Source organism: Puma concolor, chromosome C2 (assembly GCF_028749965.1).
Source record: "Puma concolor isolate L17-30 chromosome C2, mPumCon1.1.hap2, whole genome shotgun sequence".
NCBI classification, from domain to species: Eukaryota; Metazoa; Chordata; class Mammalia; order Carnivora; family Felidae; genus Puma; species Puma concolor.
The window spans coordinates 34,181,656-34,203,454 of NC_141675.1; the positions used below are offsets into that span (position 1 = coordinate 34,181,656).

General features: G+C 46.1%; 1 protein-coding gene across 7 annotated transcripts in view; it reads left to right on the forward strand.

The window, feature by feature from the left end:
- MRAS (muscle RAS oncogene homolog) overlaps positions 1-21,799 on the forward strand; it is a 55,916-nt gene that overhangs the window by 23,672 nt on the left and 10,445 nt on the right. For 4 of the 7 annotated variants that reach the window (XM_086674371.1, XM_086674369.1, XM_025913200.2 and 1 more), the window contains exons 2-3: positions 1,418-1,628; positions 21,365-21,518. In XM_086674371.1, coding sequence (XP_086530497.1) covers positions 1,436-1,628; positions 21,365-21,518 — 347 coding nt within the window. In that variant the 5' untranslated portion in view covers positions 1,418-1,435. Of the gene's footprint in view, positions 1-1,417; positions 1,629-13,817; positions 13,957-20,742; positions 20,934-21,364; positions 21,519-21,799 lie in introns of those variants that run through there. The other 3 variants (XM_086674373.1, XM_086674372.1, XM_086674374.1) reach the window with 3 other exon arrangements.

Here is a 21,799-nt window from a genome sequence, read left to right on the forward strand (position 1 = left end):
TCCCAGTTGCGCAGAGATTGTTGCTTTGCTGGTACTCTGAGGCAGGATCGAGCTTGTGCTCCCCTGGCACCAGGTCTGTCTCCATGCTGCCTAGGATTGCCAGAACGGGAGGTGGTATTGCTTCTCCCTGGCCCCCTGGCGCGTCCGCAGGTAGCGGCTTAAGTCTCTGGCAACCACCCTTGGCTGAGGGTTCCTTCCATGCTCCCTGCCTCCCTCTCCTCCTTGTCTCTCTATGACACTGTTTCCAAAGATGACTCTTCACTCCTCTGCCGTCACCTCTTCACAGTCAGTCCTTATCTGTTAAGGCTCAGTTATTCTTTGGAATCCTGGCGCCACATTTCTGGCTCCTGCCTGGTCTCCTTAGCTCAAGGTTTCTCGGCCTTAGCACTACTGACATCGCAGGATAGATAATTCTTTATTGGGGGAGGGGGGCTGTCCTGTGCGTTGTAGGAGGATGTGTAGCCGCAGCCTTGGCCTCCGCTCACTAGATGCCAGTAACACCCACTAATAAGCCAGAATTATCTCCAGACATTGCAGATGTCCCCCAGGGACAAAACTGCCCCTGCTTGAGAACCACTGCCTTCGCTAGACGTGACATCATTCTCCACCCCCCCCCCCCAACTAAAACAGGTTGACCAGATGCCACAAGATTCTAGCACAACTTTTTTTTTTTTTTATTTGAGAGAGAGAGAGCGCGCGCGCGCACAAGCTGGGAAGAGGGGCAGAGGGGGAGAGAGAGGGAGAGATTTTTGTTTTGTTTTGTTTTTATTTTGAGAGAGGGAGGGAGAGAGAAAATCCCAAGCAGGCTTCATGCTCAGTGTGGAGCCCAGTGCGGGGCTCAATCCCATGACCCTGGGATCATGACCTGAGCCAAAATCAAGACTCAGATGCTCAATCAACTGAGCCACCCAGGTGCCCCACCAGCACAACTTTCTGCATGACCATGGGCAAGGAGACTGAGAGAAAGGAGCCAGGATCACTAAATTCTAAGAGCGGGGGGGGGGGGGGGTACTAGGCTGCTATGCCCGTCCTTTTTGTAGTTTGGGGGGCCTCAAATCCTCAAGCACAGCAGTCCTGTGACTAGAGTTGATGTAAAAGGTGAACCTCTGTGCCATCCCTGCTCAGACTGGCACGCACATGTTCACCTGTACATGACTAGGGCAGACTTTAGTGATGGAAAGGCTTCTTTAACACGGCTTTTTTGGCTTTACTCGTTAAAGACCTCATGGCATCTAGTAGTGCTACGTCTGCAAGACCGGGTGTGGCACATAGTTGATATTCAATAGATGATTGAATAAACATATAATTGGGAGTATTTACTACTCTATAAGGAGGGAGGAAAATTCATGAATATTTTCCACTCAAGGTCAGAAAGGAAAAAGCCTCCTGCCTCATTACACATGTCTTGCCTCCCCAGGTCTGACCTATCAGAAACATGGCAACCAGTGCCGTCCCCAGTGACAACCTCCCCACGTACAAGCTGGTGGTGGTGGGAGATGGGGGTGTGGGCAAGAGCGCCCTCACCATCCAGTTTTTCCAGAAGATCTTTGTGCCTGACTACGACCCGACCATCGAAGACTCCTACCTGAAACATACGGAGATTGACAATCAGTGGGCTATCCTGGACGGTGAGACATGGATGGTAGCCCTGCATGGGGGTGGGGCACGTGACGCGGAGGGTCAGAGGAAGTTGACCAACTTCCCTGGGGCGGATAGTGTCTTTCACGTTGTCATTATGGGATGGTCGGTGTCAGGCTGTGTATGTTTTCCAGGGTGAATTCTGAATAGCTTTGTGGCAACGAAAATGCGTATTCAACAAAGAGGCTAGCATCGTGCCAACCCAGTGATGTCATGTTTGTTATTTCTTGCTGATCTGAAGCTCTGATTAACATTTACAGATGTCTCTGGCTCCTAAAAAAATGGGGAAGAGACAAACTATTTTTTAGCGAGCATAGTTTATTTCCCTTTGAGAGGGGGAAATCTTGCATTTGACATTGTTTCTAGTGTAGTCTAAATTGGTCTAGATTAGCAATTCTCAAATTGTGGTATCCAGGCCAGAAGCCTAAGATTACCAGGGAGCTTCCCAGAAATGAAAACCCTTAGGCTCTACTGGTTCAAATTCTGAGGGTGGAGCCCAGCAATCTGTGTTTTAACAAACCCTCCAGGTGATGCTAAAGTAGAGAACCGCTGCTCCAGATTCTAACTGGTTATGACTTCGTACTGAGTCTCTCTTTTAAACAAAGAGCCATTAAGGATAGACTGTAATTGTAGGAAGCGAGCTTTGAAAGCCACTGGGATGCACTATCAGATATGTGATTTGCAAGTATTTTCTTCCAGTCTGTGACATGCTTTTCATTCTCTTAACAGTGTCTTTCAAAGACTAGAGCTTCTAATTTTGATGAAGTCCAGTTTATCAGCTTGTTCTTTTATGGATTGTGCTTCTGGTCGTGTCTAAAATATCTGCCTAACCCAAGGTCACAAAGGTTTTCTTCCTACGTTTTCTTCTAGCAGTTTAATGGCTTTAGGTTCTGTATTTAGCATTAGGATCTACCTTGACTTAATTTTTGTATATGGTGTGAGGTATGGAGCAAAATTGTTTTTAGGGCGGGGGGAGTTGGGGGTTTGTTTTTTTGTTTTTTTGGTATATGGAGATGCAGGTGTTCCAGGGCTATTTGTTGAAAAGGTTCTTCTTTCACCACTGAATTGCCTTTGTACCTTTGATGAAAATTAGTTGCCCATATATTCTGTTTGTTTGACCTATCCATCTATCTTATCACCAATACCACACTGTCTTGATAACTGTAGACTGATAACAAGTCTTAAAATCATGTATTGTTAAGTCCCCAAATTTGTTCTTTTTCAAAGTTGCTTTGGCCAGTCTAGGTCCTTTGCATTTCCATATGAATTTAAGAACCAGTTAAATTCTAAAATTCTAGATTTTGATTGAGATTGTGTTGAATCTAAAGATCTGCACATTTGAGAAGAATTGACATCCTCATAATGTTGAACCTTTCAACCCATGAATACGGTATTTCTCCATTTTTATTTAGGTCTTCTTTATTTTTTTTTATTTATTTTTTATGAGAGAGAGAGAGAGAGAGAGAGCGTGCGAGTGTGAGTAGGGGAGAGGGGTAGAAGGGGAGAGAGAAAAAATCCCAAGCAGGCTCAGTATGGAGCCTGACTCGGTCTCGATCCAACGACCCAGGGATGGTGACCTGAGCCGAAATCAAGTGTCAGACACTCAAGCTCAATTGACCAAGCCATCCAGGCACCCCTAGGTGTTCTTTAATTCTCTCATCAGTTGTTTTACAGAATTGATTGCATAGGTCTTTTACCTATTTTGTCAGATTTATATCTACAATCTGTATTATAAATGATATTTTTTTATTACAGTTGTCACTCGTTTGTTGGTAATATGTAGTAATGCAGTTGCATTTTGTGTATTAACTGTAACCTGCAACCTTGCTAAATTCACTTATTAGTTCTGGTGGCTTTTTTGTAGATTCCTTTGGGCTTTCTGCAGAGATGGTCATGTCTGCGAGTAAAGGTAGTTTTACTTCTGCCTTTGCAAACTGGATGGCTTCTGTTTCTTTTCCTTGCCTGATTTTACTGACTAAAAACATACTTGTCCTGTTCTTGATCTTAAGGAGAAAGGTTTCAGTCTTTCAGCAATAAATAGGATGTTAGCTGTAGGTTTTTTATCGATTCCCTTTATCAGGTTGAAGAACTTCCTATTACTAGTTTCCTGAGAATTTTTATGAGGTGTGGATATTGGATTTTTGTCAAATGCTTTTCTGTGTCTACTTAGATACTCATACGGTATTTCATTTTTAGTGTGTCATTTTGGCAAATTATGTTAATTTTTATAATGTTAAACCAACATTGTCTCCCTGGGATAAATCCCACTTGGTCATGATACTTTCTTCTTTTATGTAATGTTGGCTTTGACTTGCTAAAATTTTGTTTAGAATTTTTGTGTGTATGTTCTTGAGAGCTATACTGGCCTGTGGTTTTCTTGTCATGCCTAGTAATGCTAGCATTATAGAATGCATTGAGAAATATGCTCTCTTCTTCAATTTTCTGGAGGGGTTTGAATAAAATTGGTATTATTTCTTCCTTAAATATTTAGTTGAATATACCTACGAGGCACTCTGGGGCCAGAGTTTTCTTTGTTGGAAGATTTTTTAACTACAAATTCAATTCCTTTAGTAAATATAGGGATATTCAGGTTATTTGTTTCTTCAGTGCGTTTTGGTAGTTGATGTCTTTAAAAAAGTTGTTCAGTTCATCAGAGTTACCAAATTTATTGGCATAAAGTTGTTCATGATATTCTCTTATTCTCCTGCTAATGTCGGTAGAATCCAGAGTGATGTTTCCCCTCTCATTCCTGATGTTTTTAATTTGTGTCTTCTCCTTTTTCCCTAAACAGACAGTCTAGAGATTTATCGATATCATTGATTTTCACAAAAGAACCACCTCTTGAGTCCATTGACTTTTCCCATTTGGTTCCATTGATTTCCACTCTTAGCTTTATTATTTCCTTTTGTCTGCCTACTTTGGATTTAATTTGTTCTTCTTTCTCTAATTTTTTTAAGTGAAAGCTTATGTGATTGATTTGAACATTTCTTCTTTTCCAAGATCTTCATTTGGTGCTATAAATTCCCCCAAACTACTTGGTTAGCAGCATCCCACACATTCTAATACACTGTGTTTTCATTTTCATTCTGTTCAGAATACTTTCCTATTTCCCTTCTGAGATTTTCTTTGACCCATTGGTTATTTAGAAATATTTAGCTTTCAAGTATTTAGGAATTTTCCAGAGATCCTTCTGTTACTGGTTTCTATTTTAATTTCACTGTGTCAGAGAACATAAAATATATGATTTAAATTATTTAACACTTACAGAGGCTTATTTTATGACCCAGGGTATGTTCTCTCTGGTAAATGTTCCATGTACACATGAAAAGAATGAGTATTCTGCCGTTGTTGGGTGGAACGTTCTATGAATGTCTGTTGTGTTGTTTGGTCTTTGGTTGTTTCAAGTGAGACGATAAATCTGGTCCTTGTTACTCCATCTTGGCTGGAACCAGAACCAAATCATCACTTTATTTAAAAATTTTTTTTTAATTTTTAAAGTTTATTTATTGATTTAGAGAGAGAGATTGAGAGAGAGAGAGAGAGAGAGCAAGCAAATGCAAGCAGGGGAGGGGCAGAGAAAGGGAGAGGGAGGATCCCAAGCAGGCTCCATGCTGTCAGCACAGAGCCTGATGTGGGTCTCGAACTCACAAACCATGAGATCATGACCTGAGCCAAACCAAGAGTTGGATGATTAACTGACTGAGCCACCCAGGCACCCCCTGAATCACCACTTAAAAAAAAAAAAAATGTGACAGCTTTGTGTGTATACTGAAATGTGTACTTTAAGAAGGGCGAGGGGCACCTGGGTGGCTCAGTCGGTTAAGCGTCCAACTTCGGCTCAGGTCACGATCTCGCCATCGGTGAGTTCGAGCCCCGCCTCGGGCTCTGTGCTGACAGCTCGGCGCCTGGAGCCTGCTTGGGATTCTGTGTCTCCCTCTCTCTGCCCCTCCCCCACTCACTCTGTGCCTCTCAAAAATGAATAAACGTTAAAAAATTTTTTTCTTAGGAAGGGCAAATATTATGGTATTTGAATTATATCATAGTTTTAAAAACCACCATCCTTCAGGGCTTTGGCTGTAGTCCTGAAACTGAATCGTTCCCCAGGAACCAAGCACATTCCCGCCTCTGGGACTCTGCATTTGGTATTCTGTCTAGAACGTTCTTCCTTCAGCAATACATTCTCACCTTTGTGTAGGTCTCCACTCAAATGTTAAGTTTACCTAAGAAGTCTTCCCTGACCAAACCATCTGTACCAGCAGCCACCCCACCCCTGTCATTCTGTCTCCTTGTTAACTCTTTTTCTTTATTCTACCTTTTACTGGTAAACATATATTTGCTCCCTATATTTACTTGAGTTTTTATTGCTTCCCGATAAAATATAAATTTTTGAGAGCGGAGACTTTATTTACTGCTATATTCTCGGTGTCTAGATGACTGCTTGGCTCATCGTACGTCCTCAGTAAATGTGTGTGAAATGAATGTATGACTAAGTCCTGAACAGTATATGTGCAGTCACAGGTGTGAAGTGCTAGCTGTGTTATATAATGAATATCTATAACCACTAAAAGTTAAAACTTACATTTATGCACCTGCTAAAAATCATCTCATGCGTCACCCATTCGACTACATGCCGCATTTTGGGATATACGGAGTTAAAGATCTGTAAGCAGTTTCTTTACTGTGGGACTTAAGAGAATCTTCAATATACAAACATAATATTGGAAATGTATTGGTAGGATAGGTTGTCCTTAGGGTTTCCCAAAGGACCGCTGTTAGCACATCATTCTGGACTATTTCCACAGAAAACATCCCGAAAAACATGGCATAATACATGTAAGAGAGCAACATCATTGCCTGGTGCATAATTGGGACTTAATGAATATTAGTTCTCTATACAGCCGTATTGACTTCTCTAACTTTTTCTTAAAGTAACTTTGGGTATTAGATTCGTTTCTGAGGGGAAAAAAAGTTCCCAAGGGTGATTTTTAGGAAGATTTTGTGATAATGTTTATTATCACAATAAAAATATTTATTATTTCAGCAGCAGCAGGGAAAAGGGAAGCATGCCACAGCACTACTTTATAAGCACAAATTTGCAAAGCTTGTGTTCTGAATCTCCTGGGCTCCCCTGGGATGCTGTGCCTCTCAACCTGCCCCCTGAACCCAGCCTAATTCAGGGCATTGCCCACCCAGGGCATCCTCAGGCACAGATGCTAGATTGCTACATTTCTCCACTGAATTAAGTCTTGTATTAAGAAAAGAAAGGCAGGTCAGGGCACCTGGATGGCTCCGTTGGTTAAGCAGCTGACTTCAGCTCAGGTCATGATCTCATGGTTTGTGAGTTCAAGCCCTGCATCAGACTCTGTGCTGACAGCTCAGAGCCTGGAGCCTGCTTTGGATTCTGTGTCTCCCTCACCCTCTGCCCCTCCCCCACTCACTGTCTGTCTCTCAAAACTGGATAAATGTTAAAAGAAAAGAAAGGCTTAAAACATTCCTTTTAAATATTAATTAGTCTGGCATTTAAAAAGATGCCTGTCCCATGTTTTGGGAGTTTTAATCAAAGACTGGTTATATTTACGCTTGAGTATAAATCTGACCCCTTCTGAGGCTAGATTCCTCTGGGGTGGATTGCAGCCCTGGGATGATCAGGACTTTCCTCGGGCATCCTGCTTCCCTGGAGGCCATACCATCCTGGGGGGCGCAGTGCTAAGCCTGGGAAGCCTTCCAAGGGCTCTGAATTCTGGGGTTTGCTCTTCTTCCAAATTCAAAAAGAGCAAAAACATGGCAGCTTGATGAGGAGGAGGAGGGGGATAATTATGAGGGCAGTAATGATCTTTACTGAGCAATTACTATGTGCAAACTTCATGCCAAGCACGTTGCATACGCTCTGTTTTAATACAACAGTACTGTGCTAGCTACTGTTGTTATCTCCCTAAAAATAAAGCACAGCAAGATTCACACAGCTAGCAATGGCTTGAACTCCCTTTGTCTCCTGGATTCTCTGTTAGTCTGATTGGGTGGGAAAATCCTCTCCCACCTCACAAGCTGATCCCTGGGCCTCTGGGAATGGACATTGAAATCCTGGGAAGAGGGGAACGTGGCCTGGATTATCAGGATCAACAGACGTATTCGCCTGTCCTGCTTACAACTTGCCCAAGGCCCTTCAGAGGGCCAACTGTTCTTCCCAGGCTTGCTCAAAAAGCCTTCTCTGGTTGCCACACAGGATTCTCAGAGGCTTCTGCTTACTTACAGACTTGTTTCTTGCTCTCTTTCAAGGGACCTCATTGCCCTGGTTCTCCCAGAATCTAAGACACAGGAGACAGCTGACCTCAGGGGCCAGCAGCTGGGGTCCCCAGTGTCTAGGACTACTAGGCTTTGGAGCAAGTCTGCTCTGGGTTCTTTCGCACAGGTCCTATGGGACCCTGACCTCACCTGTCATGTCATTGTTACAGCCCCGTTCTGGGAACGTCTCCTCACTTCCCGGTGCCCACCTCTCTGCTGTGCCCACCTCTCCCGGCTCTCCAGCCTTCTCTCCTGGTCCTTGACTTTGGTCCCCCCCTCACCCTGGCTTTCAACTACAGGACTCACCATATCCCAGTTCTCAGGTTTCATGAATCAGGAAGAAACAAGCCTTGGGCAGAGCCTTGAGGTTTTGTATGTATGTATGTGTGTATGTACATCTGTATGTACGTATGATTTTATTGTGGTGAAATAGACATAAATCTTGACATTGTAACTGTTTTTAAGTGTATAGGTCTGTGGCCTTAAGTCCATGCATGTTATTGTGCGGCCGTCGCCACCATCCCTCCGCAGACTTACTCATGTCCAACTGATACTCTGCACCCAGCAAACAATAACTCCTACTCCCTTTCCCCCGGCCCCTGGAAGCACCGTTCTACATCCTGTCTCTTTGAATTTGACTACTCTGAGTACCTCATATATGTATGTGGACTCATACAGCACTGGTTCCTTTGTGACTGGCTTATTTAACTTAGCGCAATGTCTTCAAGGTCCATCCACCCATGTTGTAACATGTGTCAGGATTTCATGTCTTTTAAGACTGAATGATATCCCACCGTATGTATATACCACATTTTGTTTACCCATTTGTGCAGCAGCGGACCCTGGGACTCTTTCCACTTCATGGCTCTTGTGAATAATGCTGCTGTGCACACGAGCGTACAGATATCTGTTCCAGTCCGTGCTTCCAGTTGTTTTGTCTTGGAGTTCTTGTGAGCCTATTTTTTTCTGTTAGGCTGGGGCTGGCAGGCTCCTGAACTCTATGGTATCACCCCCTCACTATATACCTAAGGAAACAGCTGCAGACGGAGAAGTGACTTGCCTAAGTCAAGCTAGAGGCAGAGCAGACCCAGGGCGTCTTAACTCTGCTGAGCACATCCCCCTTCCTGTCCTGTTTGCGCCTAAACCTTGGCCCTACAGGGAAGGGTATTGACCACATCCTCCGCAATCCTACCTACAACAGGGATGGGTGTCACTGGGCTGCTCACCTGTATGGTTCCCAGTCCCACCCTCTTCCCAGCCTTGCATCTTTCTTCCACCAACGGAGAACAGCAGCAGCCCTAACTCTCCCGACACCTCTTCCCACTGTGGGCTCCCGGGCCCAGCTCTGCAGCCGCCCTGGCCCCCTGTGTCCCCATTGACAGTTTGGTCTTTGCAGAGTGAAAGCTCCAGCCCTTCTGCACCCTCAGAAGCTGGGATGTTTCCACCCTGGCTTCTGCCCAAACCTCAGACACAAGTGCTGTTGTCTTCTCGGAGCAGCCTGGACCTGGCTTTTCCCTGAACACTTGAATCCACATTCTTTCTGGGGAGGAGGAGGGAAGGAGGACATTGGAAGGGCAGCGAGAGGAAAAGGAACATTCATTGAGTGTATTTTTCTGAGCTAGAGCTTCAGAGTAAGCACCGCCCCGTGGCCCCCCAACTAAAAGTGGGGTACAGCCAGAGCTGGCCTGTCGTTCCACCTTTCCACCCATCCTCCTCTTTTCCTGCTGGCAGTGATGTGGGAGGAATTTCCCTCTTTTTCTTTATGAGGGAACATGGCCTCAGATTATGAAATCCAGCCCTGCAGGCCTCTGCCTGACTCTTTATTCTGGTTCCGCCAGCCATCACTGCTTGAATGCTTCCAGTAACGTGGGGCTTACTGATCTCCAAGGAGCTCAGGGCAGTGCCTCCTGGTGCACTGAAGCCAAACCCTCTTTCACAGTGGCTCCTTCTGCTTCACTGCAGTGGGAGCAGTTACTCCTGACCAGACTTTTCTGGAAGGCCAGAGCCTGTGTTAAGGACTTTGCAGGGATTGTTTTATTTCATCTTCGCAACAGTTCTGCTAAATTGAGGTTAATGTCTCCACCACGCCGGTGAGCACAGCTGCTCCTTAGCCAGTACCCACCAGTACTGCCATACTAGTTGATAAAGTAGTGAAATACTTCCATAACATTGGGAAATTGCTGCTGTTGCTGTCCTGTGTCCCTGGGGACCCAGACCTCCTGCTCCAGCACCTGTCCAGCCATCCTCCGATCGGTCAGGCCCCTGCAGGCGGAGGGAACCAAGATTCAGAGAGGGGAAATAACATGAAATAACATGTCCAAGGTCACACAGCTCATTAGAGCCCCATTCCTCTGACCCCGAAGCAAAAGATCTTATTCTTGCTCTGTGTCAGCTTAGCCCACTAGCCGGCCTGGGAGCTGAGGTTCACCCCATCAGGCAGTGACCTCGAGTCAGCTCAACAAGGCTGTGTGATGACAGTGTGTATGCAATGTATGCCCCTCCCCCTTCAAAGTCACAGCAGAGCCAGGATTCAGTCCTGGGGTTTGTACCCTAAACCTCAGGTGGGTTTCCTCTTACATTGTTGACAGATCCTATACCCCTGCAGTTAATTTACGCTTTTTCCCTGATTTCAGAACTTCATGTTGATTGCTCTTAAAAGTCATGTGACGATTTTGGACTAGGGCACCGCTGAAGGCGGTAGTGAGAAGGAGTTAGCTTAGCTTCCTGTTGTATTTTGGAGGAGGAAACAGCAGCATTTGTAGATGGAGTATATGGCATGGGGTGGGGGTAGAGAGAGAAAGCCTTTGGCCTGCATGCTGGTAGAATGGTTAGGTTTATCAAGATTAGGAAGACTGGTGAAAAGCAAGTTTGGGGGGAAATCAAGAGTTTAATTTTGGACATGTTAAATCTGAGATGCCTTTCTCATATACAGATAGAAGTCATGCAGGCAGCCGGATGTCTGAATCTAGAGTAAGGGGAGATGTATAGGCTGGAGATGGAAATTTTGGAGTAGACATGTAAAGCCGTGAGATGAGAGGTGGCCAATGAAGTGAATGTGGGGGACTGAGTGTGGGGACCCACCAGCATTTAGAGGGTAGAGAGATAAAGGGACAGAACAGGACCAGTCACTGCAGTAGGAGAAGAACCGGAGAGAGCGATGTCCCAAGGCTCTTCAAAAAGGAGGGAACCATCAACTACTGGCCTGAGTGCATGAGCCAGATTAATGTCAGATGTCAGCAGGTGGCCCAGTGGGTTGAGGACTGAGAAGTGCCAACTGGATTCAGTGACATGAAAGTCATTGGTGACTTGACTAGATCAATTTTGATAGAGTGGTCAGGAATGAAAGTCTGATCATAGTGGGTTCAAGAGAGAGTGGAGGAGAGGATGAGCAGGCAATGAGAACAGACAAGTCAAGGGGTGTGGCTGTAAAGAGGAACAGAGAAATGGACAGCAGCCAGAAGGAGATGTGAGGTCAAGGGGCAGGGTTTTTACTTGTAATTTTTTTGACTTTAATTTTTTTTTTTAAGGTGAGAGAAATTAAAGTATGTTTACATTGTGGTGGAAATGAACCACTAGAGAAAGAAATGGATGATGCAGGAGACAACAATAGCAGCAGTGCCCTTGTATAGGTGGAAGAGGACAGGATCCAGTGTCCATTTGGAGGGGATGGGCTTGGACAGGAGCAGGGCCAGGTCATCCCCGTAGTAAGAAGACAGTGGGAGTGTGTGTTTCAGAAAAAAAGAGAGGGGGTCCCTCATACATTTTTTAATTGAGATATAACTCCATGGAAAACTCCCTCCTTTAAATAGTATAGATATACAGTTGTGCAGTCACAACTGCTGACTGATTCACAAATCAGCAATCACTTGGATCACCACTGATTGTTCAACATTTCCACCACCTCCCCCTAGAAAGCTCACTCCATTAAGCAGTCATTCCCCATTCTCCCCCACCACCTCCCCCAGTCCCTGAAACCACTGACGGACTTTCTGTCTTTACAGATCAGCCTATGCTGGACATTTCATATAAATGGCACCATACTCTAAGTAGCCTTTCACTTAGAAAGTGACTAGGCTCTTTCACTCAACGTGCTGTTTTTAAGGTGCATCCTGTTGGAGCTTGTATCAGAATTTCGTTCCTTTTTATGTGCGAATAGTATTCTAGTGTATGGATATGCATCACATTTTCTTTATCCACTGATCCATTGCTGGCCATTCGTGTTGTCTCCACTCTGGGGCTTCAATGGATAGTGCTGCTTCAGACATTCGTGTGCGAGTTTTTGTGTAGATATGTTTTCACTTCTCTCGGGTGTGTCCCTGGCATGGACTGGCTGGGTCCTATGGTAACTCCATGTTTCACTTTTCAAGGAAATGCTAAACCATTTTCTGCAGTGGCTGCGTTTGCCTCCCCCGCAGTGTGCGAGGCTTCCTCGGTCTGTGAGGTGGGTTGATTTGGAAGCTTGTGGAATTTAGCTGATGATCTCTGTTTCACACCTGTTTCACTCAGCTGGGGGTGGAGATTGGAGGAGAGGAGGCCGTGGGAAGCTGTGGCCCAGGAGTAGGAGAAGACTGGATGGGGACACGTTTAGATTTGTTGGGTGCTTTAAGGGCCCCGGAAGTCGGTGCTAGGACTTTAAAGGGAGCAAGGAGCACGGCTCTGAGTTCTCTCCTCCCAGCTATGCGTGGCCACCCAGGGGCAGGTGTGAGGTAGGTGGAAGGTTGGGGGTAAGCAGGTGGGATGGTGTCTTCCGTCTCGGCAGACCTCGGTGCTCTGTCCTCGCCCCCTCCGTGTAGACCTGTGCCTCTTCACAGGCCCTGCAGACATTGCTGGCTGCCCGGTCAAAGACAGGCTGGTGCCAGCAGCAGAGCAAGGCTTGGCTCCAGATGGTCTGGTGTTCAAATCGTGCCTCTCCTGCTCGCCAGCAGTGGGAACCTAGGCAGGTCACCGCCTTGCCCTGCTTCATTTCTTCACCTATAAAATGTTGCCCACCCCCCCCCCACTAGTTGTGAGTGGTTGTGAGGAAGAAATGGGGTTGTAGGCCAACGTTTTGCCTCCCTGTTCCTCTCCATTACCAGCAACCCCCTGCCCTGCTACCATCTGTCCCTGGGATGTTCCTGGTTACACAGCTGAGACCCACCCCCCTGCTGCCCTCTTCTTTCCCTGAGAGAGGTATTTGTTTGGGGTAGAGGTGTTCCCAGCTCTTCTAAGAATTCCACAAAACCATAGACCATCTCCCTGAGAGAATGTACACCCACACATGCAATATGTTCTCCAGGTCAGGGAATTTAGGGACCCCATGAAAATGTATTCCAGGGCTTCTTCCCATTCCCCCAGCTGCCATAGTGTGGCCCCTCGAGCAGTTGTCCCCTAAGGCTGGTGGCCAGCACTTCTGTCCTGTCATCCTTAAGTCAGTGAGTTGAGGTTGGGGCCACTGCCAGAGGGAAGCTTCCGCATCACCAGGGAGCCAGCCGTATGTGCTGCAGGATCTTGCCCCCTCCCCCTTAGAGAGTCCCAAGTGGCCTGGCTTTCCACACCCTGCCAGCACTTTAGAGAAGAAAGCAGCCCTTTTTCTGGGAACAGTGCATGGTGGATGGGTCCAGCCCTTCTGCCCGACACTCAGCCCATTCCATGTATACCCTTACCCAGAAAGGGGAACACAAGTAACATAGTAAAAAGCCCTCATCCCTACTGATGCTCAACTAGGTGGCATGTATTTATTGGAGTCTTCTCCTGGGAAGGGCACAGGCTTCCCCACCTGACTCCCGTGTGAAATGGGCATGATCACTCCTGCCTCCCACTACGGGTCTGTGGATTAGAGAAAGGTAGAAAACAGCAGGCATGGTCCTTGGAGGCGTATTATCTCTAGAAATCATCATCTCTGTTGTTTTGTATTCCAGAACCCTTACTTCACCATGAAGGGTGCGTTACACAAGTTAAAAAGTCACTTCTTAGTGATTTCCCTTAAAGCTGGCCCGGGCTGATCGAACACAGTAACTGCATTTCCTATGGCATGCATGTGATCTGTCTAGTCATTCTGTAAGTATTTTTTTGGACCTGCATTGGGTGCTGAAGCTTTTGAGACACCCAGGGAAATGAAAGCCAGGCTCCCCTCCCACTCGCCCTCTGGAGTTCCCCGCCCCCCCCCCCCCCCCCCCCCCCCGCCCTCACCGTGGTGGGGAGCTGAGCCAGGCCTGGAGGCACTGACTAGGAGAGACCCACGGAACCCATAACCCAACAGGAAGGGTTCAAAGACACAGGTCAGAGGCTTGGGCTCTCAGGAGAGGAGGCAGACTGCAGCCACGCGGCGGGATGGCTGGGGTAGCTGGCGGAGAGGGTATTCTGGTTCATTTGTGCAAGCCTTGTGCAAAGGCTTGTAATTGAGACACAACCCGGCGGGTTCTGGGTGGCCAGACCCGCACCCTCTGGTTGAAGATAAAAGACTGGATGAGTAGGGACAGCTGGGTCTTGGGGAAGTTGGAGTGGCCTCCTTCCCAGTATGCAGCCTTGAGCAGATCCCTTTAACATTCTGGGCCTCAGTGTCTGCATTTGTACTAGGCCATGAAGAGGACCCAGAGGGCGTGTGTGCATAAAACCCCAGCAAAGTGCCTTCTGCCAGTAGGAACATGGTGGGAAGGACTCTTGTCAGCCAAAGAGCTCAGACTGTACCCTGGGCTGCCGCCAAGGTCAGAGCCCTGAGCCCATGGCAGGGTGTGCCTCCCACTGAAAGCCCTGGAGGAGGAAGAAGAGGAAGAAGAGAAGAAGGAAGAGGAAGAGTGGGAGGGAGATGAGGAGGGAGAAGGAGGAAGGCTCAGCTGGGACCCAAGCTGGTGCCCTCACATGCTGACTGCCCACCTGCGGGGGTGGGGGGCCCCATGCCATGCCCACACGTGGGACTTGGATTCTGAAATTCACAAGATCTAAGAACAGCCCTGGGGTTTCCACTTAAACCCTCCTCAGCCACACTGCTGGCCCCATTATCCTCTGGATGGGAAGACTGGGGCAAAGCAGACAGAGGTACACAGCGCTGACCCTCTCTGTCTCCAGAATCTTTATCTCTTCTCCCTCCTTCTGCCCTGGGTGCCTGTGTCTCTGTCTCTGTCTGTCTCTCTCTCACACACACGCATGCACACACACTCACACACATGCACACACACACACACACACACACACACACATTGGCAAAACACCTCTTTTCCCACAGTGACTAATACTTTCTCTGGAATCCTCCTACCTTCATGACATCAGGCATGGGAAATGCAGGCTGAATCATAATTTCTGAAATGCATAGCTGCCCATTATCTTCAGCCTCTTTTGGAGGCAGAGCTACTGACAAGGGGCCTGTGCCCCTTCCAGGTGTATGTGTGTGGAGGGGAGGAATGAAGCCCAAACCAGACCAGGCCCAGCTCAGCCCCCATCTGCTCCTTCCTGGTTGCATCTGCCCTTCTGGGGCCCTAAGGTTTAGAATTTCCAAGGCGCCCTCCACTCTCCTCTTTCCCCTTGGCCCCCATTCTCTATGTTCTGTGTCTTCAGTGTCTGCCCATTCATTTTTTTCTCTCCACTTCAAACACACCTGCCTTCGCTGACACCCTGGTTGCCTCTGCCCTGGTCCCTCCTTCACCTCTTCACAGCTTCCCTCTCCAGTCCCCTCCCTCTTTGGCTGCCAGACTTACCCTCTCACTACATCTCTCCCCTTTCTGAACCTTCGGTAGCTCCCCAGCACCCACTGAGTTCAAACATTTTAGTGTAGCATCCAAGAGGCACAGCCTCTGGTCTCCTCGACCTCTCTCCCATCACAGACCTTTTATGCCTGCACACCAGCCTCCCCACGACTCTTTTCTTCCTAGCCTTCAGGCCGTTGCCCATGCTGATTCTCTGCCTGGAAGGCCTTCCCCAGGCCCTATCTTTTTTATGTCAAATGCTGTTCTTTTAAGGGCAGAATAAGTATCCCTTCTTGGCTAAAACCTTCCATTATCCCTCCAAGCTGAAGGGACCCCCCCCTGCCCCTTCCCTAGATCTCCAATAGTATGTATCACTTTCTGTCCTGTATTATTTTTCTTCAAGTGTCAGCCCAGCTAGCCTGTAAGTACCTTGATAGTGAGATGCAGCTTTCTTTTTAACCACCTGAAGTACCAAGCAGAGCAGATGGCACTGCGTAGGTGCTCAAGAAGTAATTGGCAAATGGATGACTGACTGAATGCACCTCTTAGAGTCCCATGTGCAGGCTGCTCCTGTTCCCCAAAGGTGGGGCAGGCCTGGACATTACCACACAACCATGTGCCATCCCTGTCCGGTTTGTGATTAGGACTATGCTAGGCTGTTTCCATGAGCTGGAAAGTTCTTTATTTTCTGGGCTCTGGAACAGTTTGTCCCTAATAAAAAGAGCTTTGTGCCATTCATGGGGGAGATTTGTCTCTTTAATTTCATGGATAATTATTGGCCTATTCAGATTTTATATATTTTCTTGAGCCAGTTTTGTTCATTTATATTTTCCTTAAATTGTCCATTTCATCAAGAATTGAAAATTTATTGCTATAAAACTGCATATAGTTTTCTTTCATAATTAAATATATATCTAGATCTAGGCCTTTCCTCAATCCAAAGGCTTATTAGTCTTTTTTCTTTTCTTTTTTCTTTTTTTTGTCTGATAAGAATCGCTAAAGGCTTTTTTTTCTTTAATTGGTCTTTTCAAAGAATCAGATTTTGATTTTTAGATATCTACTACTTTTACTTCCTCTCATTTTCTTAATTTCTACTTTCATTGATGATTTCTTCTCTCTTTGGTTTTATTTTTCTTTTCCTAGCCCCTTCATTTAAATGCTTAGTTAATTTTCAGTCTCTTGTTTTTGGAAGTGCATTTAAAGCTGTAATTTTCCTCTGAGTACCACTTTGACCTCAAACCAGGGGTTTTATTGTTGTTTATTGTCATTTAATTCTAAATCGTTTGTAACTTCTACTTTGCTTTTCTCTTTAACTAGAGCATTTTTGAGCAGTATCACTCTTTAAACTTTGAAGTGGATAGTTTCTTTTACATATGTGTTGCTGTTAATTTCTGATAGTTTTGCGTTAGACAAAAAGATAGCTGCATATGACATCTGCTTTCAGAAATTTGTTGAAATTTTTATTGATGGCTTAATATATGGCCAATTTTTGTGACAATTTCCTGTGTTTGAAAATGCTTATTTACTGTTTGAGTGTAAAGTTTGTTCTCTCAGATGATGTTTTTAAATTTGGCATTATTGAGATCATTACTTTTGAGGGGCCAGGTGATCTGTCTCTAAGACAGGCCTGTTCAGTTCTTTTTTTTCCAGATTTTTATTTAAATTCTAGTTAGTTAACATATCGTGTCATATTGGCTTCAAGAGTAGAATTTAGTGATTCGTCACTTAAGTACAACACCCAGTGCTCATCCCAACAAGTGCCTACTTAGTGCCCATCACCCATCTAGCCCATCCCCCACCCCACTCCCCTCCAGCAACTCTCAATTTGTTCTCTGTATTTAAGAGTCTCTTATGGTTTGCCTCCCTCTGTTTTTCTTATTTTTCCTTCCCTTCCCCTATGTTCATCTGTTGAGTTTCTCAAATTCCACATATGAGTGAAATCATATGGTATTTGTCTTTCTCTGATTTATTTCACTTGGCGTAATACACTCTAGCTCCATCCACGTTGTTGGAAATGGCAAGATTTCATTCTTTTTAGGCTGAGTAATATTCCATCGTATATATATACACACCACATCTTCTTTATCCATTCATCAATCGAAGGACATTTGGGCCCTTTCCATAATTTGGCTATTATTGATAATGCTGCTATAAACATCAGGGTGCATGTACCCCTTTGAATCTGTATTTTTGTATCTTTCGGGTAAATACTTAGTGGTGCAATTGCTAGGTCTTAGGGTAGTTCTTTTTTTTTTAAGTTTATTTATTTTGAGAGAGAGAGTGAGAGGGAGGGAGAATGCGTGGGAGAGATGGAGAGAAAGAAGAGAGAGAGAATCCCAAGCAGGCTCTGCACTGTTAGCATGAAGCCCAGTGTGGGGCTCCATCTCAAAAATTATAAGATCATGACCTGGGCTGAAATCAAGAGTAGGACGCTTAACCCAGTGAGACACACAGACGCCCCTTTAGTTCTATTTTTAACTTTTTGAGGAAGCTCCATACTGTTTTCCAGAGTGGCTGCACCGGTTCATTCCCACCAACAGTGCAAGAGGGTTCCCCTTTCTCTGCATCCTCGCCAACACCTGTTGTTTCTCGTGTTGTTAATTTTAGCCATTCTGACAGGTGTGAGGTGGTATTTCATGGTGGTTTTGATTTGTATTTCCCTGATGATGAGTGATGTGGAGCATCTTTTCATGTGCCCATTGACGCCTGTTCAGTTCTCTCACAATGATCATGAGATTTGCCAATACCTACTGTATTTAAAAATCAGGTTTTTGTACATATGTATCTTAGGCAACATTCTTATGTGCTTATGATTCATGACTTTGGCACTCCTTGATGCTTGTACTTTTTCCCATTATAAATACCCTGATTTGTCCTGTCCAGTGCATTGGCCTTGAATCCTGTTTTGTGGATGCATGGCGCTGGCATATCCTTTTTTATCCCTTCATTTTTCATCCTTCCTGTGTCATTTTGGTTTATATGTGTCTTTTGCAGTAGTAGACAAGTGGATTTTGTATTGGGTGTCTGCCTTAATAGGTGGGTTTAATCCATTTGCATTTACTATTGTTAGGCATAGTTAGAATTACGTCTGCCATCTTCTTTCATGTCTCCTTTTTTAGCTTTCATATTTTTGTGTAGTTTATTCTTGCCTTTTGTTGGATTGGTCCCATTTACTTTGTTCTGTTGGGCTTTTTTTCTTCTGATGATTAGGAGCTTTTGAGTTTTATGTCTAGTGGTTATTCTATGTACAGACATGTGTTGGTGTGTGTGTGTGATTATATTTTTCTGTTAACATCTGGATGTAATTATTATCTTTAGTCTATTCCCAAATGAGGCAAGAAATTTAGTAGTAGCTTACTTTTCCCCAGCCCCGCCTCTCACAGATGGATCATCATAGATTTTAGTTCTAAACTGTCATTGATTTACTTCAAATCCTAAAATGATGTTTATTTAAACTTAACTCTTATGTTTTGCTGTAGTCCTTGCTTATCATTATTTATATTCTTTCATGGACCTATTTTTCACTTTGCTGAAGTATTTCCTCCAAGAATTCTGTTAGAAAGCATGGATATAATATTACTTCTACGGCAATCAGTGTGTGAAACTACCATTTTTCCTTTCCAGAGGGTCCATTTCGATTTTCAGCTCCCTATTAAATTGGGGTTTCAAAATTCTGCACATATTTTTTCACTTATCCTAGATCTCTAGTTTTTTTGTTTTTTAAAAAAAATTTTTTTTAATGTTTCTTCATTTTGAGGGAGAGACAAAGTGGGAGCAGGGGAGGAGCAGAGAGAGAGAGGGAGGCAAAGAATCTGAAGAAGGCTCCAGGCTCCACGTTGTCAGCACAGAGCCCAATGTGGGGCTGGAACCCACAAACCACAAGATCATGACCTGAGCCAAAGTTGGATGCTTAACCGACTGAGCCACCCAGGCACCCCTAGATCTCTAGTTTTTGTTTTGGATAATACACACCTTCAAAATCTGTGAATACATTAATTACATACCAACTGAATGTTGGGCCTTCTCATCCCTTCAGCCAAACCTGTGACATTTTCATCTGTTTTGTTGATGGGATTTATTTAGTGTCCTCGATCCCTACCCAAAATTACACCAACTCCCATCAATTACCTTCAGCTGGCTATATTGATCTTCACAGTATGTACTCATCCCCACCAGATGTTATATTACCCATTCAGTTGTTTGCCAGTCTCCCCACTAGATTATGAGTCCCAGGAGAGCAAAGATTTTGCCTCATTGATGTTGCATCTACAGTGCCTACAACACTGCCTGGCACATCGTAGGCTTTCCAATATTTCTTCAGTGAATGAATGAACAAAATTGAGTAGACTTCACATTCATTTACTCATTCAGCTACTATTTGAGTTCTGTTTGTGCCAGGTTCCGAATAGACCAGGCCCCTGCCTCTGGGAGGTGACAGTCCAGGTGGGGCCTATGAAATGGGCAGCAAGAACAGTATGCCATGAAGGGGCTATACAGGAGTGGGGAGAGTCCTGGAGGCTCAGGCACGAGAATGCAGTGAGTCAGAGTCAGCTGGCCAAGGCAAGGGGAGCAAGAGAGGAGGGATGGTTGGGGGATGGCACCCCAGGTGAGGAAGACAAGCTCGAAACAGACACTCCTCCAGAGCTTCTTTGTGGCAGGCTTTGCTCCAAGGGTCTAAATATTTTAACTTAAAACAACCCTTAGCATCCCCATTTGAGGAAATGAAGGCTCAGAGAAGTGAGCTTGCCCTGAATCACACTCTAGGAATGAAGAATCAGACTCAGCCCAGAATCTGGCTCCAAAATCTATAACTACCTACTCCACTGCCTCCAGGGAGAGGGCAGGTGGGTCTGAGAGTAGAGTGAGCTAGGAAATGGGAGAGGCCGGATGGTGAGCAGAGACTTGCGGGATGCTGAGGGGTTTCAGGAGGCCTAAGGGGGTCAGGCCTGTGCATCTCAGAGGAGAACCCCCAGCAGTGGCTGTCACCCCTCTGAAACAGCCTGGGGGTGCGCATTTAACTCAGCAGCAAGGAAGCTGGAGGGGAATTGGCTTGAGAAGTCCATAGGGTGGAGGGAAGGAGAGGGGATGGATGGGTTGGGGAGAGACCCTTTGCCGAGATGGTGCCCTGCTCCGTCTCCCCAGCCATTCTTGTTTCCTTCCCCAGCTTCCCTTCCCATCACCCCTGTGACAGCCCCATCCTAGGGGCAAGTGATCCTGGCTCTCAGAGGCCTCTCCTTCCCCATGGCCTGCCTGCTGTCTGTCCACACCGGAACTGAGGACCCTTCCTGACCTGGGATGGCCTCTTCAGGGCTTCCCCAGCGCATGTCCTGGGCTCTCCTCCCAAGGAGCTACAAGGTGGAAGCATTGTGTCTATTTTACAAAAGAGGAAAGGGGGTTCAGAGAGTCAGGTAACTTCCCCAGGAATCAGTCTGTAAGGGCTGCAGCAGGATCCAAGCCCAGGTGTGGGGACCCCAGAGGGGTTGTGTAGCAGAGTTGATCATGGACTTTGTGAGGTTTTTCTGTAGACAGGCTGTTAAGGCCCAGGGAGCACAGTAGGTTGGAATCAGCAGGTGCACAAATGAGTCTCTTAGAGCCTCATACTTTGAAGTGTCTGAGGCCCTGCTGGGTCCCTTACACCTCAGCCCAGGGAGCTCATGCAGCCTCTCGTGGGGACAGCTTGTCTGGAGCCACCCTGGGGATGGCAGTGGCAGCATGGGGGTCTGCAGGCCAGGAGGGCTCCACAGTGGGGGGGGTGACAGCCTCTGAGTGGCCTCATCCCACTCCAGTTCTGGACACAGCCGGGCAGGAGGAGTTCAGCGCCATGCGGGAGCAGTACATGCGCACAGGGGACGGCTTCCTCATCGTCTACTCGGTGACAGACAAGGCCAGCTTCGAGCACGTGGACCGCTTCCACCAGCTCATCCTGCGCGTCAAGGACAGGTAAGGGCAGCTGGGCCAGGACCTCCCAGCCTCTGGCTCAGAGCAGGCTGTGTCTGTCTCAGTCTCTCTCACTGAGGCACAGAGGGGCAGAGGTGAATTCAGACATTGGTCCCTTGGGCTCCTACCCCAGTTCTTTCCATGGGGCCAAACAGCTTTCAAGCCTTAAGTCAGCCCCTTCCCATCTCTCCTAAACTGTCCCCACTGATGCCCCCAATTTAACCAAATTTTATCATGTTCAAAGAAAAAGTGAATTTTGTCTCCCGTATGCATTGTAATTGGCT